General features: G+C 39.9%; 1 protein-coding gene across 1 annotated transcript in view; it reads right to left on the bottom strand.

Moving 5' to 3' along the window:
- Cd226 (CD226 molecule) overlaps positions 1–23062 on the bottom strand; it is a 78136-nt gene that overhangs the window by 31025 nt on the left and 24049 nt on the right. Inside the window, exon 3 of the mRNA XM_059246450.1 lies at positions 2084–2431. Within this exon, the coding sequence (XP_059102433.1) occupies positions 2084–2431 (348 nt within the window). The remainder of the gene's footprint in view (positions 1–2083; positions 2432–23062) is intronic.

Genomic DNA, 23062 nt, shown 5'->3' with positions numbered 1-23062 from the left:
ACCATTCCTTGATACGGTTTTAAATCCAATGTCTATTTGTCCTTCAGTTCATGACCTTATCTAACACATGAAAATCTGCTGTTCTCTAGTAACTGCCATCCTCTTTACACATAGCAACAGTGGCAGCAGGGACAGAGGCTGCTGTTACACAAATCTTCCCTTTTTTATTCCAAGGCGGAAGGAAAGACCAGTTTGCAACATGAGCAGAAACTGTGAGGGGCAGCTGCAGGCTGAAAGAACTGCCTATAAATATTTAACCACTGCCAAGGTAGGTGAATTCACTGAAACTACAGAAGACAGCAATATGGAAGGGAGGGAGGGGAGGGGAGGAGAGGAGAGGGGAAGAGAGGGGAGGGGAGGAGAGGGGAGAAGAGGGGAGGGGAGAGGAGGGGAGGGGAGGGGAGAAGATCTGGTCTGTAGGGAAGGTTGATAGGTAGGAAGCCAGGGAAGGTCTGAGGAAGTAAGAGAGGTGAAAGAATGGAAGCAGAAGGGGGAAAGAAAAGAAAAAGCAGTTGAGAAGTAAAGAATGGATGGAGACGGAAGGGAAGGGGGCAGAAGGGAAGGAGGAAGCAGGAGAGAGAAGAAAGGAGAGAGGAAGGAAGAAGTGCAGAGAAGAAGAAAAGAAAGCGGGAAGGAGGAAGTAAAGGACAAAGAGAGAGAGAGTAAAGTGAAATAAAGTTTCTATTACTGGTAAAAATAATACTTTGTTCCTGGGCACTGAGAGAGTTGCCCAGAGGCAGAACCAGGAAAACATGCAATTACCTCCCCACTCGGTGGTAGTAAAGACCTCTATACACACCTTAGCGTTGGCTTTTGTATTTTCACTTCTATAGATGGAGAAATCTTTTTTCTTGCTCTCCTAAGAGTAGATGCAGCTTCTGACTGCCCTGGTGTTTACACAATTTAAACTTCATTATGACAAAGGAGACAAACTGAATACAAAAAAGAATGCCGCCTCACAGAAGAGAACTGTCCAGAGGGCCTGAAGGTCAGCTTTGTAAACCTCCAGGTCAGTCATGTGTTCCGGAAGGATACAGGCCCTCATCCGACAAACTGGTAATGACACACTGCCAAGTATCCGGAAGCGCAGTCCTCCCAAGTCTTAGAAACTGTTGTAGCAGCATTCTGTACTTCTGGGGATAGCAATACCCAGGCATCTGCCTCAAACCCACAGTGAGGAGTTAGATAATGAAGATACAGGCTGATAATACCCTCTGCATATGTGTGTGTGTGTGTGTGTGTGTGTGTGTGTGTGTGTGTGTCTGCGTGCACGTGCATGCACATGCGTGTGCACACTTTAGTTCATAAATGTAACAAGTAAGAAAACAAAATAGTGAAATGTCTGGCTTGGGAAATGACTCAGCGAATAAAGTACTTGCCACAGAAGCGCGAGGATTCCCAGCACCCACAACAATGCTGGGTATGACAGTGTGTGCCTGTTACCCCAGCAAGGGTTGAGGCAGAAACAGATATATTCTGGGCAAACCACCCAGCGAGGCTAGTCAAAACTGTGAGCTTTGGGTTCAGTGAGAGAACCTGTCTCAAAAAAAAGGAAAAAGAAAAAAAAAAGAAAAGGCAGAGAGAGCAATGAGGAAGTCTCCAGATTTCAATTATTCCCCTTTGCATGTGTACACACAGATGCAGACACATTTGCACACACACACACTATAAAAAATTTAAATGAAATATTTTCATTGATAAATATATGATGTACGAGTTAACTAGATAAATAAATACCAAATCCTAAAATTTAGTAATGTTCAACATAATTAAACCAATGAAGGCATTTATAAAAATATATATATGCACATGACTATTAGGCAAATTTTTTTTTTGGAGTATGGGTAAAGATAAATCATACTGAAGTTCTTTCAAAAGAGACATAGAAACCTACTACTCTAGATGCTTCTTACATAAACATTAAAAAATATTGACATATAACAGAAGCCCATTAAAGGAACATCTGTACTACAAATAAAAAGAATGAAGACCAATTCACAGTGGGTTTGTTTTGTTTGTTGCTGGGTTGTTTTTTTTTTTTTTTTTTCTGCTTTTGACACTTAGAACATCTCTTGTCACTCACCATCAGTTATGATCAGCCTTATGACAATGGTTTCATTTTCTCCTGTGCTGGCCTCAGAGCGGCATCTGTAAAGTCCAGAGTCAGCAGCCATGGCACTGGGGATGATGAGGACACTCTGCATGCTCCTCTTGCTGCAGTTGCTCCATGTTTTCCTTTGGTACCGTGATGTGTATCTTGTCTTTTGAGATAGGTTACAGTAAGCTAAGATGTCTACCTGATGGGGCTGGACTTTTTCCCACATGACTTGTTGCACTGGCCATTTCCTTTGAAGCTGGCAACTGAGTGTAACATTTTGTCCAGGTTCTGCATACAGATGGCCATTTGAGGGTGCAGCCATCTCAAAACTATCTGAAAAAAAAAGAAGCAGACGCTTAGGCAGGTAGTCAGATGTTCACACCAAGAGAGGAAAGAAAGCTACCCAGAAATTCATACTGAAGTCACTGAAGTGATTGGTGGACATTACCTAATGCAGTTGCTCCAAGATTAAATAGTATCTTCACTTTGCATTTTTTGTAAGAGAATGGATTTTTCATTAAGGTTTTGTAGACAGAAAAGGGATTTATGCTTGACCTTTGAATGTTACGTGGCCAATCGAACAATGAGAAATATAACCAAAAACCTTGGTACTTTCTTTGCAGTGATCATATCAGGGTCTGAATACACAAAACTAAGGCAGTAACATCAATTTCCAGATTATAAGACAATAGACTAAGGTTTTAATGGCCATTCAAAAAAAAAACTACACCATTTTTTATTAACTATATACATTTGTACAGGAATATCTAGTGCATAGGTGGAGACTCACATGTAGTATAAATTTCTGGTGCCAAAAATATTCTCCTAAATTCCTGCCTTTACTCCACCAGTTCTGGACTTTACAGCACAAGTATGCGTCATCAAATACTTCAATAATTATCTGTTTTAGTATGTTCTGGGGACCTTTGTGTGCATTTTGGAGCTCTGTAAGATTCAATTTATCGTCAAAGCAATAGAAAAATAAAATTAACCTTTTCCAGTCCTGATTTCTCAGGAGTGTAAAGTATATACTGTTAGAGCCTCTGAGATATTGCGTTTAAAATTGTGTTCAGTGTTAAGCTCTAGTACTATGAACATGATAGATATAACCCACATTAACAAATGTTCTTTAAGGGCCCTCCATTATTTTTGAGACCAGAAAGCTAGTGAACTTAATGTAGATACTAAAACTCAAACTTTTTATTTCTACGGCCTGATTCTGGTACACACAAGCTGCCCTTTGTCTGGTTTAACACCCCTTGCACTTGGACATGTGTAGGCCCCATTCATGGCTCATATCCTCTAACCTTCTTCTCATCCAGCTGAGAAAGATGACACACTGGCCCAGCATCTCCCACTCAGATCTATACGGCTCTATAGCTCAGAGCCGTAACATGGGAAGTAAGCACCAGCTTCATTCATCCAAAGTCTTTACTACCACAAACCAAGAACTCTGATGTGTCAGCCAAGAAGAGATGTCTGAGCAGCAATGATGTCACAGAGCTTATGGGCAGGTGGGATGGAAAAATAAAATAGAAGAGCATCTACTTATCTGGGCCAGCTATGCACAGACGTGACAACGAACAAGTGCTTGGGCTTATAAAACAACAATCAATCAGTAGGAAAAGGAAGGGAGGGGGCAATGAAAATAAGAAAATGGCACATTTGGAAAGGAGTACAAGCCCAGCAGTGGTGGCGCACGCCTTTAATCCCAGCATTCGGGAGGCAGGGCAGGTGGATCTCTGTGAGTTCGAAGCCAACCTGGGCTACAGAGTGAGTTCCAGGAGAGGTGCAAAGGTACACAGAGAAACCCTACCAAAAAAAGAAAAAGAAAAAAGAGCACAAGTCTAAAGTACAGTGTGATTTGCTGTTCGTATTAGATTAGGACCTTGTATCTACCGACACCCAAAACTGGCTGCAGCAGCAAGTGGCTCCTGGTGTGAAAACTCTTGCGCAAAGAAAAGCCACAGCTGTCTAGTATTTCAGTGTGTGGCCCTGCAACTGTTCAGCAGAAGTAACACTTTCACCACATAAGAGGAATACAGAAAATGTTTCATCTCTAGGTTACAATCCAACACAACAGAAGGAAAAAAAATAAAGGGAGAAAAATGTGTAAGAAGAAAATAATAATAAAATCAAAGCTTAGAGGAGAGAAGGGGGAAGTTAAAATTAAGTTGGGGGAAGTCACTAGAAAAACAATGGGAAACAGAAGGAAAACGCTAAATCAGATACTAGCATCTGCAATAAAACACCTGCTGTTTATAAGCCAACTATCCTGGGCCTTCAGGAGCAGGCAGGTTGTTGGCAGAAGTTTCTGTCCCACCTGGTCCCACAGCCATTCAGTCTCAAATAAAAACACAGAGGCTATATTAATTACAAACTGTTTGGCCTATGGTTCAGGCTTATCATTAACTAGCTCTTACAACTTGCCTCAACCCATTTCTATTAATCTATGTTTTGCCATGTGGCTTCATGGCATTACCTGTGTTCCATTACATCTTGCTCCCCTGGCAGCGCTTGGTATCTCCCCTAACTGTCTTATTTGCTGTTTCTCTCCTTGGATTCCCCACCTGGCTCTGTTCTGCCTTGCCATAGGCCATAGTGGCTTCTTTATTAACCAGTGGTAGCAGCACATATTCACAGTGTACAGAAAGGCCATCCCACAGCAGCAGTTAACAGCCCTGGCTACAGGTTTTGGTGCTTGTCCTCAGAACTCACATTCACAGCTCCATTTCTTCATTCTACTTCCATCTTAGAAGCTTTCTTTAGGCTGCTCTCACCCTGTCCTGCCCTCAGGGGCAGCTCCATATACTTGTCAATTCAGGCACAAAGTTCTAGGTTCTGCATAGGGAAATTACGTGCATTTATATGAAGGACAAATCCATGAAGCACCAGAGAAAATCTCTACCCATGAACACCCAGACCTAAGGGATGGAGGGAGCATTAGGGGCAGATGGGTTCCAGTTCAGGCTCCATATAAGGACTCAGACCCACCTCCCTGTAGACTCAAACAGCAGAAAAATCAGGATAGCTCATTGAGATGCATAGAGAAGCTTCCCTTATGCCCCCACCCCACTCCAGTCAAGTTTCATTCTAAGAGAATTGACTATTATGTCTGAGACAAAAAACAAGCCCCACATGAAGGCTGCTTGTGGCTTCTATGCTCTTCCAAGTGGAAGGTTGTCCAAAGTGACACTAAAAATAACAATCAAGAAGACCTGACATAAAGAAGAGGATACACCATCCTGACACACTGAAAATTCAAAGATGAATACGTTTAAATCAGAGAAAAAAACTGACATAATTCATGGGGAGAAAAGGTCTGATTTTAATTGAACCACAAAATGAAAAAAAAATAGAAACCCATTGGTTCCATATTTATAATTCAGCCATGCACTAGTTTCTAAAGTGAATATAAAATACTGTCTAATTTTTATTGGTATATTCAACTTTACAAGTGACTTTTCTGTCATAATTATAGATCATTAATAAAAAAAAATAGTTCCGTGCTTTATCTGCTCTTCCAAGTATTGCTCTACCACTGGAGAACCAGTCACTGCTAGGTGTACTAATATTTCATGCTTACCTCACATCCCTAGCCACTGACTTTCACCATCAGTATCCTCACAGGTCTATCACTCAGTCTGCTGGTTGGGAAGCCCTTCACATCACCCAATGACGTACAGTAGCTTCTTTCAGAGCTGTAACACTCCCTCCAAGAGGGAGGCAGAGACACAGGGAGTAAAACAAGTGTAATAAGTCTGCGAAAGCTCAAACATGCCAGATCCCTGTATAAACCTGCCTGGGGTTGTAAAAGCAGGAAACAACTACCAGAGAAGCAGAAAGCTCCAGGGTTAGTGCTTTCATGAGTTGCCACTGGTCTGTTGGGGTGTTCTTTGGGGTGATGTAGCTTCCTTTGAAGCAACTTCTGTCAGTTGCCTCAATAAAATCTTATTGGTTCACCAAATTTGATCCATTATGAGATATCTTTCTGGGGTAAGTAGATATATATGTGTGTCATGTCTCCTAGGAAAGGATGGTTAAATAACCTCATCAATATCACAGAGCCTGGGTCTCTACACCAGCTTCACAAGCCAAGCTTTTGTGCAATCCAACTAACAAGTTACACCACTCTGTTTTGAGTCCCAAGAGCCACCCTTGCAAGAAATTAAAGAGGGTAATTAATACTTTTTAAACAGAAAGTCAATTCACACTCCAACTGTAGTTGCAATATGCCTTTTGATTGTTTTGGGTGGCATTGACATCTGCAATAATCCTCATGTTAAGAAATATATTCAAAATAACATTTTAATGCCAAAATAAATTAAGAGTTCTACCCAGAGAAAGATACATCTGAAAATTCATGAAAAGACATTCATGTTTCCTAAGAAATAGCAGTCTTGCCAAAACAACCAAGCTTAACTCTAACCAAACATTTAAACTTACTCCCAACTTACGAAGCTACAAAGAATTGAGAAGTGTGATATATGACACCTTGAGAAGGCAGAACATTGGACTATACAAAACTCAAGTTTATGGCAACAATAACAAAAGGAAAGGAAAGAGGAACTTAGAAGTTTGAAAGGACTAAATAGCTCTAATGCATGAGTTGAAAAGCAGAATATTGATACAACTGGAGAAATGTAAAATAGATAAAATCTAATAAGAAGGAGTATGAGAAATATAGAACAGGAATATTAGGGCCAAGACTGATAGTTTGTCAAGTTATAAAAGGGGCACAAAGTAATTTATCTTACTGTTATTGCTGGAATGACTAAGGTAACACCATTCTGTTCTGTTCTGATTCCATTTTGTGTTTGCTTAGACAGTTCTCAGCCCTTTACCTTCTTCCCCACAATAGTCACATCTGCCTTGGCAAGACATTTGGGATTTCCATGGTCTTGACCATAGTCCAGACATATTAACCCAAATAATAAGTAAACTAAAATAACTATAGAAATATAAGTAAAATATAATCAGCATGTAGTGTCTAAAATAATAATTATTATCATGCTCTGCCAAGAATGAACATTTCAAGGTTACTCTGACCCTCATCTGACTTTGGTGTAAAGTATGGATGCTCTTTGTAGTTTTTGTCTTTAAAAACTCTATACCCCTGAATTTGGATGCCAAGAGATTTTTCAGAGGCATGAGCCTGTTCTTGGTATGGATAATAAAAGGAATGTAAAACTTCTAATTGATTTAATCAGCATGGTCGTCCATAACTATCTCCCACGGATCATTTCATTTCTAATGAAATTTTCTTAATTAAAGATCTAAAACTATGTGTTTAATGAAAGTTTGGGAAGCCAGACAACTGAGCTAACTGGAAGCATTGGTTGTAAAGGCCCTTCACACTCTCAGGCTCTCATTTTTGCTGTAACTGTGTAATCGGGTAATAATGAGGTTGTTTCACAAATGTGGGTGTCTTAACTTCCCAAAACACTATGCTTATAGGTGACAGAATGCAAATCAAAGAAATTTCATTTTTTCTTGAACCCATGCATTTTACATGCCAGAATATTCCCACTTCTAACAGTTTCCTTACTTTTCCACCTCCTTTTCTAACCAGACTTCTTCCACTCATCCCTGAGTGGAAATTTCTCCCCTCTGAGATCCACCTCAGACCGGATGACATAGTACCCAATGTCCAATCATTCTTTACTCTCCCCTATTCATTCAAATTTATGGAAGGTGTGGGTCTCCCATGTGTTCTCATTTTCCATGAGTATTTCATGCAGTTAGCATCCATTTTTACCATTCCACCAATACTCCAAATGTCACCTGTGTCCTTGACTCTAAATGTTCGAGGTACAGCCTTCTATAACGCCCTACTCAACCCATCTGGCATCTATGCTTTCTTGTTTTGCCTCTTTCCTCTCTGATATACCTCCCATCTCCTTTAGAATTTGCTCTTCTTTCTCAAGTGTTCCTCTCTGAATGCCATTCTGTGTTTGCCATCCTCGGGTGTCTATGTCTACCCTCACTTCTCCACCACCTCTTGTTCAAGTAAGGTAAAACTCAACAACTCCCACTTGCTCAGATGTCTCCCTGGGTTTCCAAAGTACAAGACAATAACTTGTTCTTAAGATGTTTAAAATAGACTCACTGTTGAACAGTGCAGAATTGCTCCAAGCCATCTGTAGTACCTATTATTACATCAGCTAATTAGAAGTGTTAGCAGTAGTGGCTTCAATGTATTCCCCTCCCTGCCTAGTCCACAAAGATGCACAATGGAACTCTTCTAAAATACAAACATTGACTGCATGATGACTAAGAAAGTGTTCTACGGTGACCTGAGATACAGTTCTCCAAAACAAGCAGACAAAATAAATAAACAGACAAAATAAGTAAATAAACACACTAATTTCAATTACAAGCAGAGTCCAGGAAGTGGAAATGAGGGTCCAGGAATTGGAAAAAAAGATGTTTCTGAAATTCATAGAACAGGCAGTGTGGGAGGATGCTGTAGCAATGGCAGAGAAAGGAGGCCAGACCCCAAAGACTAAATTTCCCCCAAAGTAGCTTCACCTCCCTCGCTCTTCCTGTGACAGACAAAAGCCAGAAAAAGTCAGTTGTGGCAGACCCCTAACTGAAGTTTAAAACAACTTCAAGCAAACAGGAACAGGAACCTGTAACCTAAAACATGTCATTATTCACAGTGCTTCAGCAGACCAACTCCCAATTACTGCTGTAAAATCATTGCAGTGTGTTTGTCTCAAATAAAAAGTGACAAATAGGTTAGACACCCTTTCCTTAAAATGTCCCAATGTTCCTCAATGACTAAGTTAGGAGATGAGTTGAATGTGTTCCACTAAATTCACAGGGCAAAGTTCTTAGCCTTCACCAGCAAAAACAGTAGTTTAGAATGAGGTCCATTGTGGATGCCATTAGTTAAGATGAAGTCATCCTGCAGTAGGTCAACTCTTATCCAATATGGTCAGCATCTCGGCGTTACAAAGGGGCAATTCAGACACAGAGGAAGAGGGATAATGCTACAAGAGAACGAAGGCAGAGATATGTGGCGTACCACAAGTCAAGGAAGGGCTGGGTCTCGGGGAGAGGCCTGGCATAGCTGTGAGAGGAACTTGCCCATCCACCCGTGATGCTCTCCTTCTGGACAAGCAGCACGGAGTGTAGCATTTGTTATAGCAGCTGTAGCAGTAACTCAGAACTACACTTGGGTAATAGGAGCTTCATCAGCCCACTCTGAAGCAGCCAGGATGCCCTATTTAGAAAAGTAAGAGTCTCCACAGCCCGCCCACAAAATACCATTTGCCATCCTTCATTTAAAGTGCAGATAAAAGGTAAAGGAACCAAGCAAGATAAAAATGAGCTAAAAGATTGCTTGACTGAAAAGCAATGACAAAGGGAGAAGGATGAGAGCTACCATCAAGAGATAAACACAGCCAACCCAAAGCAGGCTGCCAACGCCATCCTAAAGGAAGGACAGACAGGGACATTTGTCTAAAGGGAACAAAAGAGATCAGCCCTAGATGATGAAGCAGGGACTCAGCCCAGAAATCACAAATAAAGGGAAGATTTACAGTAGGTCCAGAACAGGCTGCACCTGCCCAAGGCCCAGACAGAAAACAGCTTGCCACATGGCTTGGCAAATCTGATTCACACCACCCAGAATTCCAAGCAGTGATCCAGGCTGCAGGCCCAGCCCGAGATATCCAAGCTGCTCTCCTGGCAGCTTCCAAGGTCTCTTTCGTATAGAGAGCCTTTGTCTGAGGGTAACCAGGATCTGCACATTTTAATTGCTACTCAGATTCTCTCACCATGCTTGCTACCTTTAAGTGATGCTATTTATTTAAGTCGGTAGCACAGTTTGCTGAACTCCATGAAAAAGTCCAACTTTTCAACGATTCTGCATTATTTTCTCCCAGTCAGAAAAACAAATAATGGGGTACAAGAATTTTAAGGAGTACATTTCTGAGGTCTTTTAAAACAGAAAGATATTTCAGTCCAAGAGCTTTGGGTTTTTCTACTAAAATGTTATCAAGAGTCTCTCATATTTATGAATAAATGTTGACTTTAGGGGTTGTGTAGGAAATTGCTACACAATTGTAGGAAATTCTTAACAGAAAAAGAAAAAATTCTATCAGAAGATTAATCTTCTCTTTAATCATCTCCCAGCAGAGAACAGAAGCTGGAGCACACCAAGTATTTACCTCATATACTAAAAGCATGTGTGTGCAGCATTAAAGGAGACGTCTCCATCAAATCCCTCCCCTCAGAGCTCAAGGAACCACATGAAAGAGGAGGCAGAAGGAGTGAGAGAAAGAGAGGAGATGGAGGACACCAGGAGAACACAACCCCTAAAACAACTGAGCAAGGGTCATATGAACTCAGAGACTGAAGCAGCAAGAACAAGGTCTACATGGTCTACACCAGGACCTTTGCATATGTATCTCAGCTTTCAGTTTAGTACTTTCATAGGACCCCTGAATGTGTAAACAAGTGGGTCTCTGATTCTTGTGCCCTCTCTTGGGCATCCTTTATTTTTTGGCTTGTCCAAATCAATGTGATGGTTTTCATTTTCCTTATATTTTATTTTGTCATATTTTGTTGTTATCTCATAGAAACCTGTTCTTTTCTGATGAGAGACAAAAAGGGCATGGATCCAGATGTAAGAGGAGGTGAGGCAGAACTGGAAGAAGTAGAGGGAGGGGAAATCATTTTCAGATTATATTTTATGAGAAATGAATCTATAGTGAATAAAATGAGGAAAATGTGTATGTTCTGTGAACATATTCACGTACAGGTGTGTATGCATATGTATGTCCATGTGTGTAGGGAACAGAGGTCTACATCAGATGCCTTCATTGATCAGCTTCTGTCTTCTTTTTTTAGAACAGTCTCTAACTGAACCTAAAGCTTGATGATGCAGTTAGACTGGATAGCCAGCAAGGGATCCTCCTTTTCAACCTCTCTATAGTGAGGACTACGGACACACCTCTCATCTGGCTTTTTGACATGGGTTCCACACAAGCACTTTACTAGCAAACTCATCTCCCATTTGCAGTGTATTTTAAAGTAAGGCAATCAAGCTTGAATAATTCTTTACTTTTATGCTGGCATTAAATGCATGGCATATGCTAACATACTGCAGAGAAGCCACCCGGCTGATAAATGGTAGAATCCTTCTCACCCCAGTGGGAGGGTGTGGAGCCACACCAAACCACTGAACCAGCTCTCAATTCTTATATCACAATGAAGCCTGGCAGAGATAACTGAAGTTTTTGTTTTGTCTTGTTTTGTTTTTCCCCTGCATGGAGGCTGAATTTCACAGAGACAAACAGGACCCTAGATAGCCTTAGATCCTAAATATCTTACTCTCTGATGCCTTAAATCCTATAATTAGAAATCAGCTTCTGTCCTTATCCTTATTAAAATGCATATAACAGTTTCGATTCCTGGCAGGCACCAACACAGTGTGAAATTGCCCATTAGATTGTTTTTCAAGCAGAAGTAAAGAAGCAGGTTCCCACAGACAAGGGGCCCAAAGCAGACTTGCTGTGCAGCACAGGAAAGTTTCAAGGTCGGAGCCAGCCTTGTCTCACCCATGCTGCCATGGGTGTGTGCAGGGAAGTAGCCCCTGGTAAGTGCACTGTTGTGGGAGGAAGTACAGGCAGGCTGCAATGGAGTCGACTTTGTTCCTGCTTTCCCCCTCCCCGTTTTCTTCCTTCTTTCCCTCCTCCCCTCCCTCCTTCACTGCTCTTCTTTCCTTCCGTTCTTACTCCTTCCATCCTTCCATCCTCTGTTCCCTCCCACATTCATTCAAAAAGAGAAGTACCAGGACCAGTTACCCTTAGAGAGCCGCCACAGAGGCCTGCATGGACCCCTGTGAGTTCTGATATGTGTCTATCCACCGACTCTGGACTCACTAAGGTTTGTCAAAGTTAATAGACATTTTTTCCAGAGGAAACTCTGCTTAAGGCCTTGAACTCAAATATTCAATTTCCCCTTGATTACTGAATTTGCATAAATTATGTTTTCTTTATTTTTCAAGTTCAATTTTCTTTCCTTTCCCACATCTTCTAACTGTATCACTATTTCATTATATTCTCAGGTGGCTTTCCAGAAATGCTAATTGGCATTTCTGATGCATGATATTTTAGTAATGACCAAGAAGCAACCGGTATATTAAAAATATGAAAACAAAAAATGACATGTTCACTTCCCCAAAATGTAATAAACGCATATTTACATAGGTGTGGACTCCCATACTCCAACTTTCTATAGACGCAAATGCTTTAAGCAAACTTAAAAATCAAGTTCAATTACAAAATCAAGATTTACATACAGTTTTTTGTTTTGTTTGGTTTTGGGGATGTGGTTTTTGCTTTTGTTTTGTTGTGTGTTTTGTTTGTTTGTTTTTGTGTGTGTTTTTGTGTGTTTGCTTGGTTGGTTTTTTAAGACAGGTTTCTCTGTGTAACAGCTCTGGCTGTCCTGGAACTTGCTCTGTAGACCAGACTGGACTAGAACTCACAGAGATTCCCCTGCATCTGCCTCCCAAGTGCTGGGATTAAAGGTGTGTGCCACCACTGCCTGGCTACATGTAGTTTTTAAAAGTGAACCATTTTTTTTATTAATGTGACTCCTCTAATTGTTTTGCTCTGAAAAAAAAATGGAAAGCCATTACTTAAAATTTCTGTAAGAAAAAGAGAAAAACCTGTTCTATGAAATAAAAGTCATTTCCTCTAAGTTAAGAAAATCAATCCCTCTGCTCACACTCAGCATTACACATCTAAGCAGTAACACCAAGAGTACTTAAAGAAAATCCAGCTACAGAGTGGCCCATTCAACATTCTCCTCAGTCATATTTACTCAGTCATAGTTGATGATAAAAGTCAGGATTTGTGGAACAGAAATGTGTGGTTTATATAATGATTTAGTCTATGAAGGAGAAATGCAATGATGGATCCAACACTGAACTTTGCATGTGCATAAAGGTCAATAATACCTGAAAGATCAGAACTCTAGCCTGGGCAAAAGCGTCATATCACAGGAGCCTCATTTATGGAAAGAGGCAGTGCTTGAAATGGACATGACAAAGACCCTAAAAATGCTCCATGGACATCCCCATGGGATCCCTTCACCTATGTCAGGCAATCAAGCTTCTTAGCACTCTCTTCTGTAACACGAATGTTAAAATGGTCTTTTTTATTTTAAAAAAAAAAAGTACCAGATCAGAGAGACAAAGGAACAAGCCACTGCCACATCTTACCTCTAGAACTCCTCAGCCTGAAAAGCGTTCAGTTCCTGTTTCCTCACAGCTTATATACCTTTCTCCACCCAGCCATCACTTCTGTCTCAACGTTTCTAATGCTCAACCTTCTCAACTACTGGAATTAAAGGCATGTGACTCCCAAGTACTAGGATTAAAGACCTGTGCCACCACTGTCCGGCTCTGTTTCCCTCCTAGACTGAGTCAATCTCATGTAGGCCAGGGTGGCTTTGAACTCACAGTGATCCAGGTGGATCTCCGCCTCCCAAGCGCTAGGATTAAAGGTGTGTGTGTGTGTGTGTGTGTGTGTGTGTGTGTGTGTGCGCGCGCCACCACTGCCTGGCCTCGGTGTTTAATCTAGTGGCCTGTTCTGTCCTCTGATCTTTCAGGCAAATTTTATTAGAGTACACAAAATATCACCACACTCTTCCATGGGTAGAACCCCTGGAGTAACTGACACCCAAATTCCCTAACTATCTGCTCATTCATGGCAAGAAGGATGGACTCCCCTTGCCTTGGACACCCTCAGGACTATGTGATAGACAATGTTGAGATTCACCTCCCTGGACCTTGTTTATGGGTCATTGTTCTGCATCCTTGGTCTGGCTTCCCTGTAGGATTTTCCTGGAAACACTAACCTGTCTGGTCACATTTATCCTCCTCTCTAGCACTGCTTCTGGAGAACACAGCTAAAGGTATTTGCAGTGCTGGGATTTTATGAAACTTACTTAGCATTAGACTTATACCATCCTGTCTGCACAAGAGACAATACAAGGCTTCCCAGAATCTTCGGCACAGCTTGAGTCAATTAAAGACTTCTTCTTTGACTCAGTCAGCCTCTGCCTGCCTCCAAAGTCTGGCTAGACATCCTTCTCTTGAACCAACAGGAGTCACACAACCACTGAGTCTTAGAGACCTTATTTTCTTTTCATACTTTTCTATAAATGTGTAAAATAAATTGCTGTGCTTGAAAAAGATAAACTGATACCACCCCATGTGTGTGTGTCTTGCTTTTCTCAATTATGCTGGACTCTGTAGAGATAAAAATAATTTCTGAAATATGCATTTGTTGCTGGTTTCTCTTCTGTGTTTCAAATGTTTTCAAAGTAAATGTATCATGTATTGTACTTATTTAGTCTCAGGAGGAACCTCACATCTATGTGATGGTCAAAAACAACTTGCTAAATACATTTACTTCTCCTGTGGGAGCTAAACACAGTATCAGAGAAAGTGGTACAACAGAAATAATGACTTCTAAACAAAACAGGATAGAAATATGTTTCAGAGCTTTTCTTGTTCTTTTCAATGGGACCATAGAAATAGCTACCCAAATGGACTCTACAGGTCAAACTCTTCTCCCCTTTGGTCCTTGTCGGTTCTTAAACCGTGAAGGTGAAACATGGGACTGATTTTACCCTATGTTCTTCTTTGTCACTGAGTACAAAGAAAAAGATACACTTTTGCTCTTGCCCTTGTCTGTTGTCTCACTCCTGCTGGAATCTACAGTAGGTGTTCCCAAAGAACTGCATTTACTTTCATTCTTTGTGTCAGCCATATAGTCTCAGATGCCTTCTTCTACTCTTAACACTTCATTCCAAAAGCACTGTTTTACTTTGATGCTTTCTACCGTGCTGTATTCTATTTGCTGATTTTCTTTCCTACAGTAGGAAGCTGATGAGTCCTTGAAGGTACCATATCTGCAAAACGTGTAATCGTAATTCAATGCCAAGCACATTAGTTTGTGTAATGAATTTTATGGAGACTGGGTTATTAACCATTTCCCAAGGTGTTATACGTTTAGTGAATGATACCAAGTCCTACACAAACTGTGGTTTTTGTTTCCTGATTTACTAAAGGAAATACATTCAGAATTTATTTCTCCTGGTATCAAATCCATACAGTAGCCCGGACCTCAATATGTGTGGTTTTGATACCTTTGCTACAAAAGGTTCCAAGTACTATTCAAACCACAGAAAGATGGACAGTGTTTCTCACAAATTTCTAAGGGAAGAGAGGCTGAAGTTATTTCATTCAAATGATAATGGAGTTAACCATCACAGTATTGAAATATAAGAATGAGTACAAGCTATTAAAGGGGTATAATTATAGTTATCAAATCTGCCCAGAAATGCAAGCAGTTAAGGAAAAAAAATTCAGAAATAGGAAGAAACAAAGAAAATCTCTGTCACATATATACTGTAAGCGGCATTTTAAAATGTAATTGCCAAATTATCAAAGCATGTTTGTAATGGGGAAACAGCCGTGGTAATAGAACAAAAGAAAACAAATCTTAATCCGCATTCAGTTTGTGCCTTTTGTCCATCAGAGGAACTGCCCACACATCAACCTCAGGAAACACAATTTGTCCGTATGAGTGTGAATATTGTTATCAAGATTAGTTGAAATAGGAAATGATGGAAATAATCTAAATGTCCAGCAATATATTGAGATCAAATAAGTTTTGAAAGGCTAAGGATGTTTATCACATAAAATTCAGGAAATATTTTCATGATATCTCCACTTTACTAACAGTCCAAATATACATGAATTAAATAGGAGACAGAGGATGGAATAGAAGGAATCTTAAGCTTTCTCTTTATTTTTTTATACATGCTTATGTACACACACACACACACACACACACACACAATATGCTATCAAAGAAACTTTTCCCACCAAAGCATATCTTTTTTTTTGTTTTGTTGTATTAAATTTTTTATTTATTTTACGTACTAACCAGTTTCCCCTCTCTCCTTTCCTCTCGTTCCCTCTCCCACCTCCTTTCTCCTTTCTACCTCCCCCACATCCCACCCCCACCCCATCCACTCCTCAGAAAGGTTAAGGCCTCCCATGGGAGTCAACAAAGTGTGGCATATCAAGTTGAGGAAGGACCAAGCTCCTCCCCTCTGCATCAAGGCTGAGCGAGGCGTCCACTATAGGGAATAGGTTCCAAAAAGCCAGCTCACAAAGCTCATCTCTTAATCGCATGTTTGGGCTCTAAACTTCACTTTCTGTTCAACTGAATGCAACAGACTTTGCTTCCTTGTGTCTGTTCAAACTGTTGCTCTCATTTCACCATTCTACATGAAATGGGAAGTCTGTCATACATCCACAAGATACACCAGGATCAGCAAAACAGGCATGAGGTAAGTGATCAGCTGCTTTTGGATGGTGCTCATTCTGCCCTTTGCTTGTTGATACCCACATGCTTTTTCTTTTCTTAGTCCAAAAAAGTGTGACTAGAATCCTTTCAATTCTGTGACCAAGATGTCTAAACTACAAATGTTTTTAAGCTTTCAGATATAAAATTCCTCCCCACTGAAGGTGACAACATGTCACCCCTCTTATCAAGAGTTTCAATTCTCACACTTGAAGAAGGAACCTGATTCTCATCAAAAGTGTGATAATAATCTAACCTCTGGGTCTGACCTAATTGTGGTCATGCTTCTTGACTACTTATTATCTGCATGTTACAATGCAATGATTTAAATATTCTGTTTCATCTTAATAGTTACAGCAATCCAATGTGGTTCATATAATGATATGACTTTATAGATTCTGAAGCTGAGACAAGATGAGTAAGAACAGAGCCACCATCTGACCTGGTCACATATAACAAAATCTGTTCTGACCCTTCTCCAGTATCGGTGTCTCAATACAGCACAAGGAACGGATAGTTAATGGCTTTCTGATTCACTATGTCCTTGTAATTAGAATAAGGCATTCTGGGGCTAAATATGGACCTGAGTTATGAGTTGGGACTAAGAAAGCTTGATCTGGTGGGAGGATCCCTGGAGTGCCAGAGGAAATGTAGCATCACCCCACATTGGTAGCAAAATAGTCCCTGTACCTGTTGTGGCATCTTTTCTATCCTTCTACCTCTGATGGTTTAAAAGCAAGCACAGGAAAGAGAGACATGTAGAGAATATTGAGAATGTCTAAAAAAGAAACACGGGAACATTTTAGGAAATCCATTGCATTGACAGAGTCTGAAAACAAAGCTAGGTAATAATTGGAGAGTTAAATTTTTCTAAAGGATTTGTTACTAGTTGTTACAGATCACAAGATCTGAGGATTTTGCAGTTTAAGTTCCTCGTTTCTCATGGTGATAAAAGCACTGGCTTCATCACCGCTAGAAAAATAGGGGGTTACTATTTTTATCAGGAATTAATCTTTTTATTATTAAACTTTTTTGTTTTACATATCAACCACAGTTTCCCCTCCCTCCTCTCCTGTTCTTTCCCCCCATCTCCTTTTCTACTCATCCTCATCCACTCCTCAGAAAGGGTAAGGTCTCCCATGCGAGTCAACAAAACCTGGCACATCAAGTTGAGGCAGGACTAAGCTCCTCCCCCACTGCATCAAGGCTGAGCAAGGCATCCCACCATTGGGAATAGGTTCCAAAAAAGCCAGCTCATGTACTGGGGACAGATCCTGGTCCCACTGCTAGGGGCCCCACAAAGAGACCAAGCTACACAACTGTCACCCACATGCAGAGGGCCTAGTGTGGTTCCATGAAGGCTCCCTAGATTTTGGTCTAGAATCCCTCAGCTCCCACTACCTCAGGTCAGCTGTCTCTGTGGGTTTTCCTCATCATGATCTTGATCCCCCTTGCTTTTACAATCCTTCCTCCTCTTTTTAATGGAACTCGCAGATCTTGGCCCAATGCTTGGTTGTGGATCTCTGCATCTGCTTCCATCAGTTACTGGATGAAGGCTCTATGATGACAGTTAGGGTATTCACCAATCTAATTATCAGGGTAGACCAGTTCAGGCATACTCTCCACTATTGCTAGGGGTCTTAGCTGGGGTCATCCTTGTAGATTCCTGGGATTTTCCCTGGCACCAGGTTTGTCCCTAACACTATAATGGCTCCCTCTATCAAGATATCTTTTTCATTGCTCTCCCTCTCTGTCCCTCCCCCAACTTGACCATCCCATTCCCTCATGTTCCCATCTCCCATATCCTACGTTCTACCCCCCTACCTGCATACCAGATGTCATTGTGACCCTTTCATATGCATATATATACTCTGATCATATTATCCCCCTACTTTTCTCTCTTATCTTTCATTTCCATTATCCTTGTCCATGTCCTTAATAGTCTTTTATTCTCAAACTCCTTTTTCCTCTCTAAATTCCACATATGATAGAAAGCATGACATAGCTCTCTTTTTGAGTCTGGCTTATTTCACTTAGCGTGATGATCTCCAGTACAACCTAGTCTCCTGAAAATGACATAACTTAATTCTTCCTTATGGCTAGATAAAATACTACTGTGTGTGTGTATATGTGTGTGTATATGTGTTTGTGTATGTGTGTGTATGCATGTGATGTCACATTTTCTTTATCCATTTGTCAGTTTATAGACACCTAGGCTGATTCCATAACTTACTTGTTACAAATAAAACATACAGGTAAGTGTATAAATTAATGTAGTTACTGTATGAATCAGTGTAGAGATTCTTCAAAATAGTTTTACTCTTTAAACATGTAGTACTTAAAAAGAAGGAGGGGTATTTTTGAGAATTTCCATTTGTTAGCATTACATTTACACCACTCTTATTTCCGACTCCTCCATCCTCCTCCCAAGTTCATGATTTCTTCTTTAATTGTTATTGTCTTGACACATGTACACACATATGCACATACATATATAATATATAGGCACACATGTATGTGTAATCTACTGAGTCCATGCATCTTTGCTCTAATGTTCATGTATTCAGGACTGAGCATTTTGTATTGGATAATCTATGTGGGAATCCATCCTGGAACACAACTGATTCTCCTCATCTCAGCAGACTTTGACATCCTGTAGCTCTTTGGCTAGGAGGGGGAGCACGTGGAACTTCCCGTCTGAATTGATAGGTTAATTAGTATTGCCATTTTGCTCATCTTATCAAAGAAGGTATATTGTTGAAAGTTTATGGTGTATTTTTCCTCTGTGGTATGTCTAGGGAACATGATCTTTCAAAAGGCATCCTAGGCCTCTGGCTCTTATGATTTTTTTCATCCCCCTTTCCATGATTTTTTCTGAACCTTAGCTTTAGAGGAACCCATTGGAGACGGGCATCCCACAGTAACATATTCTCTTCATTTTGACCAGTTGCAAATCTCTGTAATATGCCCCCCCACACACACACACATAAAAAAAAAGCTTCTTTGATAAGGACTGAGAGATACACTTCTCTGTGTGTACAAGGATAAGTATACAGGAGACAGAAATTATGTTGGTTTAGGAACTTGACAACAGTAGGTTCTTTTCTTGGGTCTAAGACCTCTTCAGCCTGCACAAGTTGCAAGGTTTACAGTACTATAAAAGTTTAAGTAACCCTCTTGTTCAGCCTGAAGCCCAATTAAACAGCTGCTGGCTACATCCAAGTGAAAAATGCCACTACTTCACCATTTGGATCTCTTGTAAGTCCAGTCACTGTTGTTTAGAGGCTTTACAGCTGGGTAGGACTGCTGAGCATTCCTTTCTCTTAGCAGCTTTCATAGCACCTTCCAATACTACAAGAGCCCCTTCTCAGGGAGGAAGTTCCAGGTCAGCTCCAGCACATAGGGCTTTTTATGAAAACCAATTAAAGCAATTTCTCAAAGTTTTCAATCCATGTTTACTCATTAAAGTACATCACTTAAGATCTAATTCAGTACATACATTTTTCCTTTTAAGTAGCAACCTTTGTCATCTGTCATATAGTCTTTTCACAGGGTAAGTATCAATAAGAGTTGAAGAACAGCTTATAGGGATTCCACTACTAGTTATACTGTCTGGATTGCAGGCCGTAGGTATTCTAGTCAAAGGCTTTGCTTTTATAATATCATGCAAAGGACCAGCTAAGACAAATGAAAGAGATTACAGTCTAAGACAATGGAAAATTTAGAGACCACAACACAGGAAAGGGAGAAAAGGAAAGATACTTCATAATGTGGAGGAACATACCTGCTTTCTCTGTCACCTCTGATGTTCTTTATAAGATTTCTGGAAACAATGTGAGTTGAGGGAAAGTCAAGATTTATGTTAGAGATCCTTCCAAAATCTTGGAAACTCATTGTGGTCATATCTTCTTACCTTTATTTCCACATAATAAACTAAAATAAGATTCAGTTCTACACAAGAAATTTGTTTGCATATAATACTTCAGTAAGAGAGAATCCCTGACTCCTATATCCCACCTCTGTGTAAAATATTCCATGTGATATATAAAAAACTAGTGGTCACAGTGCATTCCATGGACCTGATGGAACCTTCTTTTATTATTTTCTGACACCCACCAAGCATTAGTGCCCTTGGGGATGTGAGGAAACAGACTTAGTTCAAGCCTACTAGCATCACCAGAAAACAAACTTGCAATCCACAGCCTATCCAGCAAATCCATTATATTAATAGACCAGAGAAGGAGTATTTATCTTCAGATTTTGAGCTAAACCTGTGCTTGGTAATTCCTTTCAGTGGTTCAACTAAATTCTTATTTTCTCAGTAAAGTGCCAGAGATCATTTTTTGTGCTGGATCCTTTGTGTTGCTCTTTTAGAAAAGAAAGCATTTCTTCTGGAAGAAATTTGAAAACAGCAAAAGGCATGCTAGATCAGCATTGTAGCCTTCCCTCTAGTTGAAAATGACAACCAAAACCATGCCTGGTACACTTAGCTGTCACTCTGAGGCTCACAATGAAACATAAATGCCTATACTTTTAAGGTAACTCCCGTAGCATCAGATGAGAAGCTTATTATTTTTAAGATGTGTTGAATTCTAGGCCAAATCTAATAACCCTTAAAGGAATTACAATTAATAATGGAAATGGTACTGCCTCATCTGAAACAAAGGTGGTATGAGAAAAAGCACAAAAAGTACTTTTAGACTACATTACCATTTTACATTAAGGGAGATTTTAGTTTGAAGTACACGAAATTTACACGTAATTATTCATTTCACAAACAGCATTTGATGGCAACGCCATGGGAGCAATTCTCCATTGTGTGAGATCTCAGTGATTCTAAATGAGGGTAAACACACTGACTACTTCGTGTCCTGCTCAGAGTATACATGCATTATTTTGAGATGATATCTGTAGCTACTTTTCGTTATCTATGAGTTCAAAACAGTTAAGACGACCTATAAATGTTCAATATGAAAGACAATATTACTTTTGATAGAGTTGGATGTTGCTGCCACTTGATTTAATTTAGTAGAAGGATAAATGAAAATACACAGAAATATGTAGAGATTTTAGTAAATTATCAAAGTACCTATACTGAATCTCACCCAACGCTTTGAAGCTATCTGAAAATCTGCAGGTTTTTCTTAATTGTCCTGTGGCTCTCCATTTGCTGGAATTCATCTAGGAACCATGTTAAAATTATAAACACTGAAAGCAAAAATTAACCTTAGAAAAGCAAACTGAACTGTTTCCAGATCAGTCAGAAAGAGCTCTGATGAATATGACACCTATGAATCCATGCGTCCATGTACCATGGTTCCTTGTTAAACAGTCAATCAATGCTTTTTACTCTCTCTGACTCTTTATCTCACTGTAAACTCTATCTCTAAATCGGGGGTGACTTTTCTTTTCCCTGCACTATGCACACTTCCCTCCAAAGTCTGCAATTTAATTTCCACCTCCATAATTTTAAATATTTTAAAGTCATCATTTTACACTCTCCATTTTCCTCCAAAATTGCCTTCAGTAATGGCTTCCTAACTCCATTATCTTGGAATTACATTTATCACATTTATGGGTTTGCCTTTTAAAAGCAAAACAAAACAAAAAGCTATAAAATTTAGGGATCTGAGCCTAATCACAGGATGCGCCCCCGCCAGCAGCAGCAATTACAAATCTACCCTAATGTGCTTCGATCAAGGTGAGGTTTATCACAGTGTGCTACTTCATTTCAGAGGCATATTGCTGTAGAGTAATAGGAGAACAAAACATCTTTTCAATTCTATGCAATGGCCAAAATAATTTATTCACAGGCTTAAATTGGGCATCTGAAAGATACATATAAATAAATCATTGATGGCCTCAGCAAACAGAGAAAACCACCAAGACAGTGAGTTCTTAGTAAAAATCCACAGATGAAGAAAAGACTATGCTGAATATTACAGCAAGGTGTTAGTTGGATGCAGAGGTACTTAAAAATTCTATACAATATGTAGATATAATATAACAAAAGTTAACTAATCAAACTTAAGGCTACTCCAGAGCTGGTGAGTAGCTTATGTGATACTGATGATCTTCTCATCTCCATGTTTCCTTTTCTCGAAATATAATTTGAAAGAGTAATAGGCCAGCAGACTAATCTTTATTAAATAAATGCTTTTCAAGAAGAGATGACTCAAAACATTTGTCAACTCAACAAGTATCAGTGACGGGTTTGATTTATAGAGTAATGTAAAAATAATGTCCTCTTCATGTTTAGACAAGAATTAAGCACAAAATAATACTTCCTGATGAGTTACTGGACTAGAGACTTTAGCTTCATCATTTAGTGTGAAAACATGATTTATCAACTAGAATCTATACCCAGAAACAGTCCACATATAAACAGAAGGCAAGAGCTGTTTACACTTCATACCTGTACCTAATCAGCATTCGTTACATTCTCATCAATTTTGCTTTAAGGAATACTGATAGAACATTATTGCTTTGTGTACTTTGGAACATGATATTCTTCTAATGCCATCCATTATTATAAATGGTATCCTTACATGTCAGCAGCTAGTTCAGA

The sequence above is a fragment of the Peromyscus eremicus genome, chromosome 19, assembly GCF_949786415.1.
Source record: "Peromyscus eremicus chromosome 19, PerEre_H2_v1, whole genome shotgun sequence".
In the NCBI taxonomy this organism is placed as follows: Eukaryota; Metazoa; Chordata; class Mammalia; order Rodentia; family Cricetidae; genus Peromyscus; species Peromyscus eremicus.
Note: the sequence above shows the minus strand (reverse complement) of the source record. Positions and strands in the feature narration are given on the sequence as shown.